At 44.5% G+C, this 19,610-nt stretch overlaps 1 protein-coding gene across 3 annotated transcripts in view; it reads right to left on the bottom strand.

Annotated features, from left to right (window-relative positions):
• Positions 1-19,610, bottom strand: part of CCDC9B (coiled-coil domain containing 9B) — a 111,027-nt gene that overhangs the window by 39,851 nt on the left and 51,566 nt on the right. For all 3 annotated transcript variants that reach the window (XM_073348788.2, XM_073348789.2, XM_073348790.2), the window contains one exon: positions 12,182-12,256. In XM_073348788.2, the coding sequence (XP_073204889.2) occupies positions 12,182-12,256 (75 nt within the window). The remainder of the gene's footprint in view (positions 1-12,181; positions 12,257-19,610) is intronic.

Genomic DNA, 19,610 nt, shown 5'->3' with positions numbered 1-19,610 from the left:
TGTTCCAAGTATTTAAAATCTCAACAAAGAGACAGTGCAAAACAAAGCTGAGTGTATCAGAGGGAGATGTGTGTAACACAGTGACAGATTAATAGACTCCACTGGAGGAGGAGGCTGAAGTTGGTTCCTTTTCCCAGTTCCTTATTTGTGGTAGCAGCTCTTTACTCAGAGTTCCCTGTTCCTTATTCAAAAGATTTATTCAAATTATATTTTTTAAATCAATTAAATTTCTAAAAATTGAATCTTACAGTAAGCTAATGTGATAAAAATTAAATGGCTAATTCCTTAATTACTTATTAACTAAATAATCAAATGAGGAGCTGGGATCTGAGTGGCAGTATGTGATTAAATAAGTCTCGGTCACCCCAAGTGACACATCCCTGCGCACCTCAGACTGCTCTGAAGGACTGGGTCATGCCACTTACTGACCAAAGCTTTGTTTATGAGCAATATGCTGTCGCCTGTTATGCCACCACCCCACTTCCATATTGTAAATGGTGACTGAACTGGGTTTTGACTGGCTGTATGTGATAAATTAAGTCTCAGGTCAGCACAACCATTGAACTGTTCTGCTGTAGCTGAGACATTGGAACTCCCTTATTTGGAACTTCTTCTTTGCAAAAAATTGTGGCCCATGTCACCAGCCCTCCTCCCCCTAACCTCAAACACATACACACCCGTTAGCTAGGCAACAGGCACAGTAAACAGGGGAGTCGGAGGATGAAGCTGTGGCTCATGCAGGTAGAGGGACTTGGTGCATGTTGTATTTGTTCCATCTGTTGGTTGGTTGTTCTTTGGGAGGGTGGTGTGGCTGGGCTGGGGGTACTGAACTGGCCAAGTGATATGGGTCTGTTTGTGTCTCAGTGAGGGCCTTGTTGCTGTGATTTGTGGGGCTTTGAACAGAACCAGTTTTTGAAATTTGAGTGGTTATTCCCTCCCTGTTTGTGAGGGCAGGAGCTGAGAAGTGAGGTTTGGTATATGTCAGTTGCCAGGCGAATGGGTATGGTATCCTGGATGAGTTTTGGTGGGAGCGTAGGGAGGAGTGGGATTCCTGTTTTAGGTTTGGCTCTACACCAGAGAGCAGATATGGCTTAGAAGAGAGCAATTGCTGTGATCCACCTTGGATGTGCTATGTTTTACTTTCCGTCAGAAGACGGAACAGATTTCTGGTGTTTGAAATGCAAGCTGGTGGCTGTAGTGGAGGAGAAAACACATTGTCTGGAAGCATAATTTGAAATATTGTACAGCATCTGAGACAGTGAAGACTTCTTGGACAATCAGATTGGGAAATCACTGTCAGATGCCACAAGGGGATGGCTCAGCAATAAGACAACTGGAGAGAGTAGAAACCAAAGTGGACAAGTGGTTTGTAACAAGAGAGAAAGAGAGCCAAGAGTCATTTCAACTTCTCTAGAAGTGTCAAAGCTCAGCAGTCAGCTACAGAAGAACCTGTCTCTAGAGGAATGGAAAAAGCTACCAGGGACATACCTGATGGGTGTTCTTATGGTATGAAATGAGCAGCAACCAAGTGAAGTTCATCCATCATAAGAATACAAACAATCATCACTGATAACTCAATATTAAGAAGAAAGGACAGAATTCAGCAAGGGACACAGGGACAATAAGACAGTGTGCTGTATCCCTGGCATGAAAATATGAGAGGTAACTGAAGGACTAGACAAGATCATGAAGTTGTCTGTCCACTTATGATGATACACATTGGAGCCAATGACACAGCATCACATGGAACAGTTCAAATTAGAGAAGACCTCAGGCACCTTGGAAGGGAGTGGAAGAAAAGGAAAGTCCAAGTGATCTCATCAGAGATCCTTCCAATCCAATGAGCAAGAGAAGGCAGAAAATACAGGAGGTAAACTGTTGGCTGCACAGCTGGTGTGAGGCTGAAGGTGTAGGTTTTGTGGAACATTGGGCCACATTCCAGTGGGAGTGGGGGCTGTACATATGGGATGGCTGGCATCTCACAGATTGGGGGCTAACCTTCTCTGTAGGAGACTAGTTGGAGCAGCTAGGAGGGCATTGAGCTACAAACACAAGAGGAGGTGCTAGGGAGACAAATGCTGTACAAAACTAAAACTCAAGACATCACAAACAAATTGAACTGATGTGACAAAACATGTGAAGAGAAGACATTTTTCAGTTGCTTACATACCAACGCTAGGAGTCTGGTTAACAACGGAGAGGAATAAGAAACTCTCATTGATGAGAAAAATATATACAATTGGCAATACTGAAACCTGGTGGGACATTTCACATGATGGGTTATCACCTCTTCAGGAGGAATAGAGTGGGTAAAAAGTGTACTTGTGGCACCTTAGAGACTAACCAATTTATTAGAGCATAAGCTTTTGTGAGCTACAGCTCACTTCCTGAGCTGTAGCTCACGAAAGCTCATGCTCAAATAAATTGGTTAGTCTCTAAGGTGCCACAAGTACTCCTTTTCTTTTTGCGAATACAGACTAACACGGCTGTTACTCTGAAACCGGTAAAAGGTGTGTGTGTCGGGGGGGGGGGGGGACTCTAAATTAGTTATTGTTGCTTGTTTTACAATTATTGATAATCAGGGATCCTAGAAATCCGTTTGCCCTGGAAAAACACGGAATTTGCATTTTTTAAGAGAATCTTTAGTTTTTGCATTTTGTGAAAAAATAAAAACAGGTACAATAGAACCCTATTTGTCCGAGCTTCTGACCTGTATAGCAGAACAGGTAATATTTAGATTTGATAGATCCTGAAATTTGTCTCGGCACAAAGATGTTTTTGTGTCCATAAGTGAAACACGGACTTCATGCAGGAGGCAGAGAGACCGATTTGTTGAAGAATGTCTGGTTTGCTGAGACCTCCACTGGCTCTGGCTAACTCTAACCTAGGATGTGAGGCTTTGTCACACACATCCCCCCTCCCCCATGTGTCCTTTTCCTTCCCCACCTTTTCTTTCCTATCCTTCTCCTTTTCCCTTCTGTCTAATAAGAGCCTGGCTTAGTTGGCCAAGACTGCTTATTTTGCAATACTGCTGTAGATTCATGACCAGAGAATCAGATAAAAGCAATTCCCTAAACAACGCAGTGTTGGTACAAGTTTCCCAGGTTTTGGAGTGGCTAATAAGACTGTGTGCCAAGTCTGTATTTCTCTAACAGTGAGGTTGCAAGTGAGAATCAATACCAGAGACAGAAGCTGCATATTTTATCTTTGCTGTTCTTTTCTTTCCCCTTTTGTGTGTGTTTTGTCTGAGCTTTTAGAAAATGAGGTCAGGCTACAGAAATAACAACAGCTCTAGTATTTCAACTAACTTATTCCCTGTTTCCCAAAAACAACAATTATCACCATCGTTAATCCCATCCAAGAGACTGACAAATGCTTTAACTGGTTTTCCTTCTTTTTCTTTAAATAAAGGAAAAAAAGGTTTTAATGGTGTGTTTCAGAGTAGCAGCCATGTTAGTCTGTATTCGCAAAAAGAAAAGGAGGACTTGTGGCACCTTAGAGACTGACCAATTTAGCTTTCGTGAGCTACAGAATGCATCCGATGAAGTGAGCTGTAGCTCACGAAAGCTTATGCTCAAATAAATTTGTTAGTCTCTAAGGTGCCACAAGTACTCCTTTTTTTTAATGGTGTGTTTCTCATGGCACTAAGCTGACTGAGGTCTCTGTGTACCAACCCTCAACCTTGTTTATAACTGCTTAATGTCAGATAGAGAGAGGGTCACGTTAACACTTTGACTCTCTGGGCCCATATATTCCATCTAAATTAATAGAACAGTACCCTTGGATTCCTTGCTGATGCTAAGCTCTCACATAGCGGAAGCCAAGAGTAATACTTTCTGCTATCCCTGGTTGGCTATGATACTTTCTCCTACCCTGGTGGACGATAACCTGGTCTAAATTATTCACACCTTCGTTACCTCTCGGTCGGCTGAAAACACTGTGCTGCACCTGGGCATGAAACCATCAGAATTTAGTAAACTTCATCTACTACAGACTGCTAGAGCACATCTCCTCAGCAACATAGGTTGCCACAAACACATCACACCTGTCCTCTGCTCTCTATACTGGCTTCACACAGAATTTCAAATAAAGTTCAAAGTATCATCCTTATTTTCAAGGCATGGAATGGCCCGAGCCCAGGCTCTTGTAAAGATTTCTTAAATTCCGGAACAAAGATGTGGTCAACAACTCCACTCCTCAGGCACAGTGGCACTCTCTACAATAAAGGTAAAGTTTGTCTGGGCAGTAGACAGAGCTTTCTGGGTGGCTGGTCCCTTACTGTGCAATAAACTCCCCCAGGAAGTAAGGACAATCACTAACCTCACCACCTTCTGCTCCAAGTGCAAGGCTCACTTCTTTGACCGTGCCTTCTCTAACACACACACAGCAATATGCATATTTAAATAGTTAAGATAAAGCTAAAACCCTGCCAAAACAAGACACTCCACTACACATGCTTCTATCCCTGGGTAGAGGATGAGAGAACAAGCACCATATGACAGATGTGTAGTCACACTGCTTAATGCACTACTGGAAGGTGCATTAATGCTCAGAAGGTGCTCAGATACGGATAAGCTCAGCATAAGAACCTCTACAGAATAGATATAAAATACTTAGGGTTTTGTAAGGCATTTGACTTAATACCACATGACATTCTGGTTTAAAAAGTTAGAACAGTATAATATCAACAAAGCACATGTTAAATGGATTAAGAAATGGGTAAGTGAGAGGTCTCAAAAAGCAGTTGCCAGTGGGGAGTTATCATTGAGCATGTGTGTTTCTAGTGAGGTCTGAAAGGATCAATACTAGGCCCAATGCTATTCAACATTTTCACCAACAACCAGGAAATAAATATAAAATCACTGCTGATCAAATCTGTGGCTGGCACAAGGATTGGAGGAGTGGTAAATAATGATGAGGACAAAGCAGTCCTTCAAAGTGATCTGCATTCAAATAAAGTATGTTTTAACACATCTGGGAACAAGGAATGCAGGCCATACCGGCCGAAGGAGGGACTGTGTCCTGAGAAGCACTGACTCTGAAAAGGATTTAGCATCACAGCAATGTAGGCCTGGAAGGGACCTCCAGAGTCGTCTTCCCATCTCCCTGAGCAGAGGCAGCACCAAGTATACCTAGACAAGTGTTTGTCTACCTGGTTTTAAAAACCTCCAATGATGGGGATTCCACACCCTCTCTTATTAGTCTCTTCAAGAGCTTAACTACCTTATACTAAGGAAGTTATTCCCTAATATCTAACCGAAACCTCCTTTGGTTCAGATTATGCCCATTACTACTACTCCTACGTTTGGTGGACTTGGAGAACAACAGACGAAGCATCTTAAAGATTATAATGAAGATGGTGAAGTCTTTATCAAGTCCCCCCCAATCTTCTTTTCACAAGACTAAACATGCCTTTTTTTTAAAACCTTTCCTCTTAGGGCAGGCTTTCTCAACCTTATATCATTTTTATTGCTTTCCTCTAAATTCTCTCCAATTTGTCCACATCTTCTTAAAATGTGGTGCCCAAAACTGGACACAGTATTCCAGTTGAGATCACACCAGTGCCGCGAAGAGCAGAACAATTATGTCTTGCATACGACATTACTTGTTAATATCTCTCAGAAAGATTCTAGTCTTTTTTGCAACTGCATCACATTGACTCATATTCAGTCTGTGATCCACTGTAACCCTGAGATTGTTTTCTGTAGTACTACTGCCTAGCCAGTTATTCCCCATTTGTGGGTCTGATTTTTCCTTCCCAAGTGTAGTACGTTTCACTTTTCTTTACTAAATTTCATCTTGCTAATTTCAAACCAATTCTCCACTTTGTCAAGGTCATTTTGAATTCTAATCCTGGCCTCCAAAGTGTTTGCAAACCCTTCCAGCTCGGTGTCATCTGCAAATTTTATAAGTATACACTCCATTCCATTAACCAAATCATTAATGAAGGAGACAAGCAACTGAACAAGAGCTCCCAGCGCGAAGCTGTGGCAAAAAGGGTGAATGTGATCCTTGGATGTATAAATGGAAGTAAGGAGTAGGAGCAGGATGTGATTTTTACCTCTGTTTATGGCCTTGGTGAGATCGACACTAGACTATTGCATCCAGTTCTGGCGTCCATATCTTAAAAGGGTGTTGAAAAATTGTAAAGGGCAAAGAAAAGAGCCACAAAAATGATGTGAGGGCTGCAGAAAAGACCTTGCATGAGAGAGTGAAAGAGCTCAATCTGCTTAGCTTTTCCAAAAAAAAAGTTGAGACATGACTTGATTACAGCATACAGTAGTTTTCAGTGGACAAAATACTGGGTACTGAAAGGCTCATAAATCTAGCAGAGAATGGCTGTGTCAAGGCTGTCGCTCCAAGTGCAGAAGTGGGGCCTGCAAGGATTTTAAAAATTAATACTGGCCACTCCAGGCTTGTATTAAACTCCCAAGGATACAGCTTTTCTCTGACCTTGGCTTTGTAAACGCTGCCACCACCCAAATACAAAAAAAACCCAACCCTTGGACCCAGGAAGGAGCACTTGGGAATTCCTCCCTGTGGGGTACCCTCAAGCCCTTTCACCTCCCCTCCAGGGAAGAGCTGAGAAAGGAAACAAGCTGTGGCTACCAGCTAATCAAACAACATGCACAAACCTCTTAGGACACCAAAAATCCAATCCTGTTCTTAAGAAAGGTAAATTTTATTTAAAAAAAAAGAAAGGACATATATCTGGAACTTAGGCTTTTGCTAGATTTTAAAAGAGCAATTCCAAAAATCAAGCACCCAAAATAGCTTTCTTGGGGGTTCAGCTTAAAGGTTGCAAGCAAACAAAAGCATCTGGGTTTAGCACAGAGGGGTCCACAAGCCAATAAGAAATAACCCTAATCGCATCTAGCTAAACATTCTGATCTACTTGCACATTTGGAGTTCAGCTAAGTAGTTCTAGGCATGATCTGATGATTTATGATCATGTCTGGTTCAAACTTTACACAGCATTCCTGCTGCCCTGTCTCTTCAGCTCAGGGAGCAACAGACAAAAGGAAAGTTTCTTTCCCAGTTTTAAAAAGTTCTACCTTCCCATTGGCTCTTTCGGTCAGGTGCCCATTTTTTTTTCTTTACCTTGAGGACTTTTTAACCCGTTACAGGTAAAGCAAGTAAAGAACAGCTACCGAGAGGGATTTTATAGTAACTGGCTGGCTGGGTGTCCATCAAAGGGAGCTACCCCCCTTTATTTATCACAGGCTGGAAGCTGAAGCCAGACAAATTGACATTAGAATTAGGCACAAAATTTTAACAGTGTGGGTGATCAACCATTGGAACAAATGATCACAGGAAGTGATAGATTTTCCAGCTTTTGATGTTTCCAAATCAAGCGTGGATGCCATCCAGAAATATCATTTTAGTCCAACACAAATTGTTACTTGGCTCAGTACCAGGATAGCTGGATGAAATTCTGTGGTGATATACAGGAGATCAGACTAGATGACCTAATGGTCCCCTCTGGCTTGAAAATCTCTGAATCTATGAAACGCTGCTACTGGCCCTTTGGCACATGCACCTTTATCAAAGTTTCCCCTCCAGATGGATGTTGGATGCAGTAGTTAGTTGTGTCAGGATTACAGACCATAAAAACCTCCTTAAGGAGAGGCATAATTTGGTGATGGCTGCAGCAATTTTATGCAGAAATTAATGAAGAAACTTCCTCTCTGTGCAAAACAGGGCCTTAGCATACAGATCCTTAGGAATGCTTAAATGCAGGGGTCACCAGTGATCAGCACTAGCAGCAGCACCAATTGCTCAAGTAAAGTATTTTTATTATAATACATTGCAATTTCTTTACTCATTTTACAGTTTTAGCATCAAAGCAAGCAAGTACTATGTCAACTGAGTACACATCATTTCTTTAATGGCGAACCATGCATCTTATTATTTACATTTGTGATTAAGTCTAATCGCAGAAATAATCAAAAATTTGACACTCATCTATTTCCACCAGAGATTTCTGGGTCTGATAGTAAATAAGTTGAAAAAAAACAAGATGCATTTTTGTGGCTCCATCTCAAAATAGTGACTCATGTCTTCTCTAATACCATTCGCAGCAAAAAAGGAAATGTCCCTACCACAGAAAAATCCTTCATCGGCTTCTCTATAGTACTTTTCCATGTAACTTGAATATAACAATATTTAAAACAACGTTCAAATATTGATCAGTTCAACAGAAGTCAGCAACATTATTTGCATAACCAATAGAGTTTATTTAAACAAAGGTGTTACCATTATAGGTACGAAGTTGCTGTTATACAACATTTTATATGTTTCCACAAACTTGGACAGAGGTCTGGCATTTCTAGTCTGGAGTTTTGGAATTAAAAAGGAAAGGAAGTGCGGATATTCTAGCCACAGATAGAGTTCTCCAAATTCTTCTAAAGTGTACCAAGCCACATTACTCTTGTAGTACAAGTCCCATAGCAACACTTAAGACTGGATCAGCTAATTGTAGTGTACAGGAATAGGGCAGTATTCCTTTAAGTCATTTGTGAGCACTCTAATGGTTTTTACAGTTTTCTATATTTTAAAAGCTATCAGAAACCGCTCAGAACAGCAGTATGCATTAAGCTAGGCCTTGCATGTTTGCATGTAGTTAATAAACAAGATTATTTGGGAGCTCACTGAGCTCAAGCCTTGTGTTCATTTTATATTTGTTGTGTAATGAACAAAACAATAACAAATGCTTTTATATCTGTAACACAGTTAAACAAATGTTGATAAATTTAGCCATTTTTCCTCCTCTTAATTAATCTAACAACAAACCAATGTTCCTATACACGTCTTCATTTTTAACTATCGTATAATTTCTGTGAAAACATTATAACTGGATTTGTAACAAACTGATTGCATATGGCTTTTTGTTGATTTGTACATGCATTTCCCATGTTAACTAACAAAATAAAAACTGGGGTAATATATTTATCAGACAAGAAAGGAAGTGGCATAACATCTCTTCATGAAATAACGGTCACAGGGGATGGGATGGCACATGGGGTGACCTGCGATGTGTTATGTCATGTACAGTCTGTCAAAACCCTCTTCCTTATTTAAGCTCTATGTACAATATGGAAGTGGGACAAGACCTAACAGATGGCAGCATGTGCAGGAACAAAGCTTCAGATCGGCAAGTAGTATGTCCCAGATCCTTCAGAACAGTCTGTTGGCTGTGAGGATGTGTCATCTGGGGTGACCCAAGACCTATTTTGTCATGTACAGACACTCAAATCCGAGCTCCTTATCTGATTATTTAATTAATAAATAATTAAGTAATTAGTATTTTAATTCTTTATCACATTCAAACACATTAATTTGATGACATTTCTAAAAAATGAGTCTTAACATGAATATATTTCAAATAGATTTGGCCTTTGAATAAGGAACTGGGACCCATGAAAAAGGAACTGGTACCACACCTAAGGAACTGGGAATAAGGAACCAAATTCAGTCTTGTACTGGAAGTGAGAACCAACTGACCATAGCCTGCTATCAAGTAGAGTCGTATAATAGCTGAATAGCTAATAGAGTGAATAGCTTAGCACAAAACGAGTCCTGGGATGTTAATTTTTGGTGGATAATTCACTACTCCACATTTCCCACCTTCAAAGCCCACCCTCTCCTTCCACCCTTCTCCAAAACAGGAATTAATCTCCCTAGCATTTCACTGCAGATCAAAATAGACTGGAGGAAAAGGAGTGACTGAAAAACCTGTTGCCAAGGAGACCCACCTGTGTGTGCAAGGAGACTGGGGGGAGGGAGCAAGCAACAGCTCATTAGTTCTTTACCAAAGGGAGTCAGGGACTCGGCAAGCCCGTGCAGGAGCAAGAGGGGAGGAAAGATGCTCAGCCCTCCATTCTTGGGCAAAGGAATGCCAGGCTGTGGTCCTAGAAGCCCTGTTCTTAGACTGAGAAGAAGGTCGTTCTGAAACACTCCCTGCAGCTTCCAGCCCCTCCCCTAACCGCTTAATGCACATCCCGAGGGGCATGCCATGGCTGGTGAGTGGGGTTAGTGCTCAGGAGAGCAGGGAACAGCAGCAGCAGTGTGAGGCATACATGGTGCAGGCGGGCTCTGTGCAAGCTTCCCCAGCTGCCAATGCACCTCTCAGACCTGACCTATGATGACCCCGACACCTCTCCTGAGCAGAGACTGACAGCCCTGCCACCTGACACACACATGAAGATTAGGCAAGATCTGGGAAATTAATTTCTATGGGAGACCTAAGATAAGACTTGATCCCGGCTGTGCACAGGTGGAAGGGCAGAGCCTTCGTCCATCTTGTCACTGGATCCTCTAGCAAAATTGCTGGCGGCTCCAAACCAGTGAATGACAGAGGTGTTGCAGCTGTCAGATGGCGTGTTTCTCACCAAGTATCTGTGCTGTTTATCGGGTAAATAAAGAGAAGATGTACATCTGCTGCCTGTCAAATGCAAGGGTGAGGAGCTGTTTACCAACCTAGGGCTCTGCTCAGCTTGGACGCAGCTGTGTCTGCTGGACCTAGTGGGAGTCCAATCAGGCAGCCCTCTGCCACTCTGCTGGGTGCAATTGGGATTGATGCTTCGGAGCCCATCTGTGTTCTCCTAATGAATCGCATGGGAACGGGAGCTATTCAATTTGTGCTCCATTAATTAAGAGTGTCTGATATCAGGGGAGCCAGTGCTTCCTCCAGGGTTTGCATTAAACAGCCAGCAGGAAGGCACAAACTTTAATTTACTGCAACCCTGGCCAGCTCCTGCTAAAGCAATGGACTGTGGCTAATGCAGCCTGAATCTTTCAACCCACAAGCAAATGATAGCCACAGAGAAAACAGCTAATGCAATGGCACTCGTCCTGTGGCTGGGCAAGCATTCTGGCAGCAGCGTTGGCACGCTGGCCTGGAAAGCCACCTCTGCCTTTTGTTCCCTGCCTCTGCGAAAAGATGCTATTCACCTGTTTATGCTCATGCTGTTCTTAGAGTACCCTCTGCTGGCCCTTCTATTGAACAACACCGAGATAGGATTCAACCCTCACTGGATTTCCATTTCACACAGTCTGAGGTGAGTGCGAGTGTGATCACAAAGAAAAGACCATGGGGAGAAGGCGAAGGGCCAAAGGCATCCCAGAATGAAGACGTGGCAAAAGGACCTTCCAACTCACTAGAAGGAAAATTAGGAAATGTTGCTTTATTTCCAGGTACAACTCTCTTCGGACAAATCTCGGGTCATAGAGCTGAAGTCAAACTGGCTGATACAGTAAAAATGCGTAGTCTGGCTTATCACTAAGGAAAAGGACTTCCGCACGATTTGGAGATTCTTTGTAGAAATCCACCTTATGTCACTCTGGAGCCAATCTCTACTGGGGCAGCCATCACAAAGCTGCGTGCTTCAGGACCTTTCTATCAGTCTAGGCATTTATACTTTGCCCATCGTCACAGAGAACTCAGCACAGGAGAGGGACAAAGGCAAGGGAAACCTTTGGTGACTGGAGAGAAGGTACACTGGGCCCTGCATAGCAGGCTAACAACTGCTCCAGCACTAATGCTCCCAAACAATCCATACAGTTAAAAGGTATGTTGGTTCTTCAGTAGTTCGCATTTTCCTCATGATCATATAATTTAAAGCCAGCTGGGACAAAGCTCTGGATAATACTCTGGAGCACAATCCTGCATCGATGGGGGGATGGGCCAGGTGACTCAATCCATCTTTTCCATCTCTAATTTTTGAACAAGCTTGTCCATTCCTTTGGCATGGGGCTGTTCCCATTGTTTCATGTTCTCTATGAATATAAATCTCCCCACTGTAGTTTCCACTGAATGCATCCGATGAAGTGAGCTGTAGCTCACGAAAGCTTATGCTCAAATAAATTTGTTAGTCTCTAAGGTGCCACAAGTCCTCCTTTTCTTTTTACAATGGGGTGGGTGGTGAAAGAGGCAGTCAAGGAGAGGACTCCCTGTACCACTCCGTACTCAAGGGAACCTGAGCAGTCACTACTGGGATGAAGACAGGCACTACCAAGAATGCCATGAGGGCTGATTGCCAGCTAGGCTGAGCACTCAAAGCTCCCATTAACTTCAAGGGCAGCTGTGGATGGTCAGTCCCTCTGACAATCAGGACCTACAGTTCACTACATTACCACCCCCTTCGCATGAACACCAATCAGCACCAAGGACCCCTCTCACCTTTATGTTGTGCTCACTCTCTGGATACTTGTCAGTGTCTGATCGCCTCCTCTCCACTGTTCTTCTTTCATCCACCTATAGGGATACAGAAGAGACATGATTCACGATTGTGCATGGACTCTAGAGTGAGAAATTAGTGCCAGGCCTTTGAGCAACTGTGCAAAACCAAAAGGGATTTCTCAGGAGACAAAAGGCGAACAGAAGAGACAAAGTTGGCTCCTGCTGCACTGAGTCAAACCGGCACTAGCAAGGGAAAATGGGGCACCAAGACGCAAGAAGGACAGCAGCAAAAGGGGACACATTCCCGTTGATCTCTCTACTCCACCATGCTGCCAAAGAGGAAAGCTGATCTAGAGAAAGCTTAAAGCACCAAAAACCAGTTCATCAAAGGTATTTCAGTCGGGGTTAGGTGCCTAAATAGCCTTGAGGCTCTGTAGTAGAGTCAGGGTACCAATTGCAATCTGGTTAAATGTTGCTATGGTAAAGTTGGGAGGTGTTGGAGGGCTTTTCCTTTACTCTTTCCCCTGGTTCTTGTTACACAGACAGAAAGCAGAAGACCAGAACTTCTAAGTGCAGGCAATGCGATGTTTATTGGGATTAGTTTTCAGCAAACATGTGTCCCAAAGCTTTGATGCCGCAGAGCCTTGTTTTCCAGTGTTTCCTACTTCCCTCTTCTTAGCAGCCAAAATTATACTTGTAATGCACACCCACAGTTCCACCCTTTACAACTTATGGTCATGTTCTGTTTTGTGGGGTCGTAGGTCTAGGGTCTTTATTCCACCCCTTTTGTACCCCATGAGAGGGGTAAGGAGTGAGGTTGTGCTACAGTCAGGGGCAGGCATTTTTTTGGTCTTTTAGTGTTTTATCTTTCCCCCCAACCCTCCCTTGCCCCTTCTGACTGGTTGCTTGACCTTGCCTTGAGATAAGGAGTTGAGGCAGTTCTTAAGTGTGCGATTATATATTACACTTCCACCATGCCCAGGAACACTTTCACTGCTTTTATTTGGTCCCATTATACTAACAAACCCATTTGGCTTAGGCAAAAGCAAGATATACAGTGTCTGTCTTTGTCCTTAGTACGGATCCCTTTGTTCACACATATTAGTAAGAATGTATGTATATTAAAAATCAAACAGGCAAGCCAAACTTAAAATACTATTTTAGGAAAAACTACAGATCTGGATCCTACATTGGCACTAGTACTCCTAACAGGATGTGCCCATGTCCCTGTATCCAGGCTAAAGTCTTGACAGTCCAGCTCTCTAACACACTTAGAGGGACACAATTAGGTCCCATCTCACTACCTTGAATTGTATTGTAACAGATCTCCAGACCGTTGCGGCAGAGATGGTGCCTTGGAGTTACCCTCCCCACTCTTAGTGAACCATGGACAAAGCATTAAGCAAATGAAACAGACAGTTTTCTGGCCCACTGCAAGTACATGTTCTGACAAATACAGTCAGCTATGGACAAGGCTGGCAAAGATCACAGGGGATCCCCCCTGAACACTGATACAGGAGCCCTGGCACCCCTCCTTCGATCATGAAAACTCCACCCAGTTTAAGCCCTTCTTCCATGAAGGGCCTGAAGTCAGCTCAACCCGTGGGATCCCTTTGGTGTTAAATTGTTTTACTGTAACGAGCGCTATTCTCTACTGCATTGCCTCCACTGCCTGTTACCCTTTTGTTGCCATCTTGGGTGATTACAGATCACATCTATAGGGCCTTCAATGACAGGGTGTCAAAGTGCTTTGTGGGTAAATAAGACTAGCTTCGGAGTCTCCCTGTGAGATCACTGATCATTATCATCAGAAACCAGGGGTCTGAAGCAGGGATAGGTTAAATGACTTGCCAAAGGGCACAAAGGAAGTCTGTGGCAGAGCTGGAATTGAATTCATGGCTCCTGACTCTCAGACTGTCCTTCTGAGGAGGCAGTTCCTGCTGGTTCCTTCAGTGTGACATTTTGTTTTTGTGGTGCCCTTCCACCCCCACCCTTTTCTCTTTGATCACTGGTTGTTACTTGCTCCATCTAGCCCCAGCGCAGTCCTGAAGCTCTCCTGCCTCTTTCCTTCCCTGTACACTCTTCCCTCTCACTTGTGGACTGCAGTACTTGTGCTTTATTTTTAACAAGGAAAGTAGAAACGTGCCCTTCTCCAAGGCAAATTGCAGTGTCACTTGGTGCAGTGTTACTTGCAAGAGACACCAATGGAGCAGCTGGTAACCTCCGATAGGAGCGCAAGCTTTGCCACATTGCTCCTTCACAACTCTAGCTTGGTAGTGAGACCCAGTGCTGTTTCCTGAAACCTACTCCAGGGACAATCAGAGCTTGGAAACTTCATGAAGTAGAAACATACTGCTAGTACCATTTAGAGAGTACATTCGGTGGGGAGGCAGTAGGGTAGGGAATTGCATGACTTTCTTAATGCCGCCAGGCAGCAGCAGGGACATACAGCATGGGGCGGGGGAGGGGGGAAGACTTTAAGAAAAAACTCAGGTCACAGAATCATAGAGTGTACGGCTGCGCGTGTGTGTCATGCTCACGGAAGCTTATGACGGGAGCACAGTATACAGCAGAGGGAGGCTAGCACCCACTTGCAAGAGTAGCAGGGAGTGTGAAAACCATCAGCCCTCCTGTGTCAGTTTCTTTCAATGTTAATCTCTTGTGCCTGTCAAATAAAACAGGAAGGGCAGGCAGGAAAGAGGGCGCTTGTTAGATGCGCCTCTCCTATTCTCCCTACCCTTCAACTCCTCAGACTCCACTATTATAAACAGCAATCATGTGAAGGCTGGGACAGGTTTAGGGCTTGTCTACACAGGGGGTTATTCCAGAATAAGGTAAGATGTGAATTTAAAGCACTGGAGCTATTCCAGAGCAAGAGTGGCCACATGGGGAGCTACTCTGGAACAGCTCTACTGCCTTAAATCCACCCCTTGCCTTATTCCGGAATAACTTCCCCATGTAGACAAGCCCTGAACCTCAGGAAGGTAAAGGTTCCTCACTTGTATCTGTTCTTTGCTATGAGACCCTGCTGCCTAACTGGGAATGATCCTGCATCCCCTCACTGGAGAATCACACAAACTGTGGGATCCCTGGATCGCTGCCTCATTCTTACCAACCAGCGTTTGGAATGGAGAACTGCCAGTGCGAAGAAAAAGCAGCTCCAGTGGGTGAACCACCAGCTGAAGAAACTTCAGCAAACCCCACTGGCCTGATGACGATGACACAGCCGCAACATCCTGCTCTGTGTACTGCCCCCAGCTGCATCCCTACTCGAGCTGCCTCGGCTGCCGACTGCTTGCTGCTGCATCACATGATCTTTGGCACATTTTGCTGCCAAATGACACAGCATTTATCACTGCGGTCACCCCCAGTTTTGGCCGCATAGGGGCTGACTGCACAAATTCCACGTGGATGTAGCAACTTGTTATTTTGCAGCAGGGAGACCAACAACCCCCTCGGGAGTGGCACGGCATCGGAAAGGCAAAATCGTAGCCAAGGGATTTCCAAAATTGCACCCAATCCTCTATGGGAGTGTTACTGGAAAGTCACGTGTGGCCCCAAGGCCATCAGCTCGCCTGAGTTTTGCACATGAAAGGAAAACAAAAATATAAAGAGCAAATTCACAGCACAAACAGCTTGGAAATGATAACTCTGATAAATGATAAATGTGAAGTCATGTCTGAGCTGAAAACAGGAATCCTATTCTGGCTAGTTGCTTAGTGCGATTTTTAGACAACAAACAAAACTCTTAGATGCCATAGAGGATATTATTGAAACAAGGCAAAGGGTGATGAGGAATTAATTAAAATGCTGAAACTATAGGGCCTGATTCTGCTTTCATTACACTGATGAAAATCAAGTGGCATTCCAGTGAAACTTTCCAGCCAAGTTTCTATAGCACATAGCATCCGGAGCACCTTAACTGAAATTGCTTGGAGTTACACAGCACAATCAAGGAGAGTGGGATCAGAATTGGCTAATAGAGTTTGAAAGGACGCTCAGAAATAAAATTAGGAAGGTGTTGCGTGTGCTGTTGTGGAAAAGACTCTGCTCCCAGAGGAGCCATCCCAGGGGGCAGTACAGTGAGAGAGGACATTAGCTAGTTAGAGAACTGTGTGAATACTCACTCAGTGCTGACATGATCAGTAAAGCTCAGAGTTATTTCAGTATCTGGGCTCTGATTCAAGAAGCCCTGAGCATCTGGGGACACATCAGTGATCTGCAGTCTACATTTCAGGTGTTGCACAGAATCCACCACCTATGGCCAGATTAAGGCATAGGCACCCCATTGGCCTTACACTTAGCACACCAGTTCCCAAACTTACATGACGAGATCAGAATCTCCACTTTCAAGTTTTTAAAATGATGTTTCTATCTCTCAGGGGTGCAAGGAGAAGCTTGAAAATGTGCCCCAAGTGTAACTGATGCCTGCCTGAGTCTGCAGACAGCTTGAACCTATTGCTCCAAGAGATGTGAACGGCCCCGCTCATCTTAACTGAACCTGCTGCCAACCCAAGGAGGGGCAGTGCTACAACACTGTGGGGGAGGGGCATGAGGGGCCCATATGGGTTGTGCCGAAAGCCCCAGACTGCCTTAATTCAACCCTGCCACCATCACCATCACAGCCTCTGTCTGACCACTCTAGCATGAAAGCTTCCCACGCTGCCAAGCCTCTCCCTTTGACTTAGCGCCAGGCATGATCATGCAAGTCCAGCCACAGAGAGGGCATTTTCATGTCCCTTGGACGCAATAAAAACTCTGGCCAGCATCTTCTGTGTGCTAGCGACACTCCCCACTATCGCAGCACTTTATTTTAAAAGCACTGTACGAACCTTAACCCCCTGTTCCACACAATGCCCGTGTGAGGTGAATAATGTTATTGCCCTTCTACACATGGGGAAACTGAGGCACAGAAAGGTTAACACCCAACCGTGAGACAGTCACTGCACCAGGATCAAGAACCCCTGTGCTCAAGCCGCCATCTGTGCTCCCAGCCCTTTGCTCCGGTCACCAGATCATGCTGCCTCTCAAGCCTATGTGCCAAGTAGGAATTGTCACATAGATGTTGATGGCAGCATTGGTGTTTCTGAGGGTGGGCTTTCAGAAGAAATGCTGTTCTCTGGAGGAAGGGAGAGGAGAGAGGGTCATGTGTCTGCGCCTTTCTAGGAGCCCAGTTCTGCCAAAAGATCTGCATGCTTGAACTTCACTCCTTCACAGAGTCCAATAGACTTCAGTGGGACCCCCCTTGCAGGAGGAAGAGGATGGGCAGCTGAAGGACCACACCTTAGGTTTGTTTGGGATCTTTCAAGCTAGTATTACTCTAGAAGGCTTGTTTTTAAATGCTGCCATTGACACAGTACATGCAAATCCCACCCTTGGTAAGATCCCCACAGGTAGGAAAGATTAAATGAGTTCATTTTGGGGTCTAGACCATCTCATTGAATTTTTATTTTCAAAATGAAGATGATAAATCATATGACTCAATCAAGCAGATGCCATCTGCAGATCCTGATCGGAGGAGATACATTAGTATGGTTTCTTAAGCTCTTTAGGGTCAGATTTGCTACCCTTACTCCATGGGTAGTCCCACTGAAATGGAGTAACTGCAGAGGAAGGTGCTAGTCCATGTGAGTAAAAGCAGCAGATCCTAGTTATGTGGGGCTAGATTTTCAAAACAGCTCGGAGCCAGATTTCCAAGTGCTCAGCACCCACAACTGGGCCAGATTTTCGAAAAAGCTCAGCACATTGGGTGGATTATTTTTTCTGACCACCTATTGTGATGCCCATATGGGAGCTGAGTTCTTTGGAAAACCACATCCACAGTGTAAAATGGAACACTTTCTCTCTTTCGCTTTTTGGCAGTGGGTTTCTCTCTGTTGTGGGGAGGGGTGACATATTCTGACATGTATAGCTGAGCCGGTGAGGGCGGTTCGTCCATCTCCAGACTGGAAATGGTTTCACTTGAGATGTATCACCTAGGGAAATGCTGTTAATAAAAAGGCAATGTAAAACGCCCAGAAGCCACATACCTATTTGCAAGATGTAACATGTTAATTAACAGGTATGCTCCAGTGGTGCGGGTGTGATTGCTCACAGCTCTAATGCATAAAGTGATTCTCCTGAAATGTAGCCATGAAAAATGCTAGAGCGTGGAGGGCCGTCTTAGGAAAACTGCTACCAAACACACAGCCAGTGAGACTTGCCTTAAGCCCTACTGACAATAATCAGAATCCTGCAACCAGGGGAAAGTCATGGATACAGACAGCAAGGGAAGGGGAGAACAAGGCTGCTCTTTACAAAAGCTGGGGGAATTGATTTTATCAGTTTCTGTGGGAGTGGAAGCCATGTTTGATGTCAGTTCTGTCTCTGCACACAGGGTGAAGCAGAGTTGGATTCTCAGAGTTTCCAGGGACAAAGGGATCTACTCCCCCAAACAGGCCAGATCATGTCCCATTGTGGAAACACCTGCACAGGGGCCAGGAACTCTGCTGTCCACACTGAGCTCAGGCATATGCTTGATACACAGGGTGAGGTGCATGGAGTCCCTGTGCTTCTTCATGGGCTCCCCAGTGCTCCAGCTCAGAGGGACAGAGAATGTTCTGTAGGAACAGGACTATGGCTTCTGGCTCTAATTTTTCTCTGTTTCTGCTGGATGCAGGAAATGAAGGTGTGGGAAATGTGGGTCCTCCACAGCCAGTTCTCAAGCCCTCACCACTTTTATATTCCCAGACACCATAGAGAGCTTTCTGTGAGGGCTGAGGGAAGGCTATGGAGGCAGCTGATTTCTCCTTCTGTATGGTGGGGAGAATTGCATGCAGCATCCGTTCCATGCACAGATCCTGAGGGTGGGATCCAGCCCTATACTTTTTCCAAGCTGTGGGCTCTTAGGCAGTTGCTATGGTAAAGCCACTTAATCCACCATCAGAAATATTGCACTTCAGCTCCAGATTACATTTGATGAAAAATCGTGGGAGCCATGTCCACCTCCAGACCACAGGTGGGCACTGGCATGCTCAGCCTTCCCATGCTGCTGCTCCATTCTCAGGCTGACAGGCACAGCACCACCTCACTCATCACCCATGAGGGAAGAGCATATTAGTGTCCAATTGGCTTTTAGTGGGTTCCCTGGCTGCAAATCAATCGGCAAGGAGTTTTGTGGGGATGTCAACCTGTCAGTGAGAGCAGCAGCATGGGGAGTCCAAGATGGAGAGCCTGTGGTCTGTCATGGCAACAGTGAGTGGGAGTGAAAGGTTTATGAATGTGGCTTCTCAATGTTATGCCATCGCTTCTGAGTTGGAGCCTGTGGTCTAGTTTGCTCTGTAAGTGTTCTGCCTTTGCTTAATGTGTGCTGCACCTTTAAATCTCTAAGAACTCTACTGTCTGCAGAGCCAGGCTAACATTTTGAGTGGCAGAGCTGGTGCAGCCTACT

Source organism: Lepidochelys kempii, chromosome 6, assembly GCF_965140285.1.
Source record: "Lepidochelys kempii isolate rLepKem1 chromosome 6, rLepKem1.hap1, whole genome shotgun sequence".
Classification (NCBI taxonomy): Eukaryota; Metazoa; Chordata; order Testudines; family Cheloniidae; genus Lepidochelys; species Lepidochelys kempii.
The sequence above is the reverse complement of the archived record's forward strand: the minus strand, read 5'-3'. Positions and strand labels throughout refer to the sequence as shown.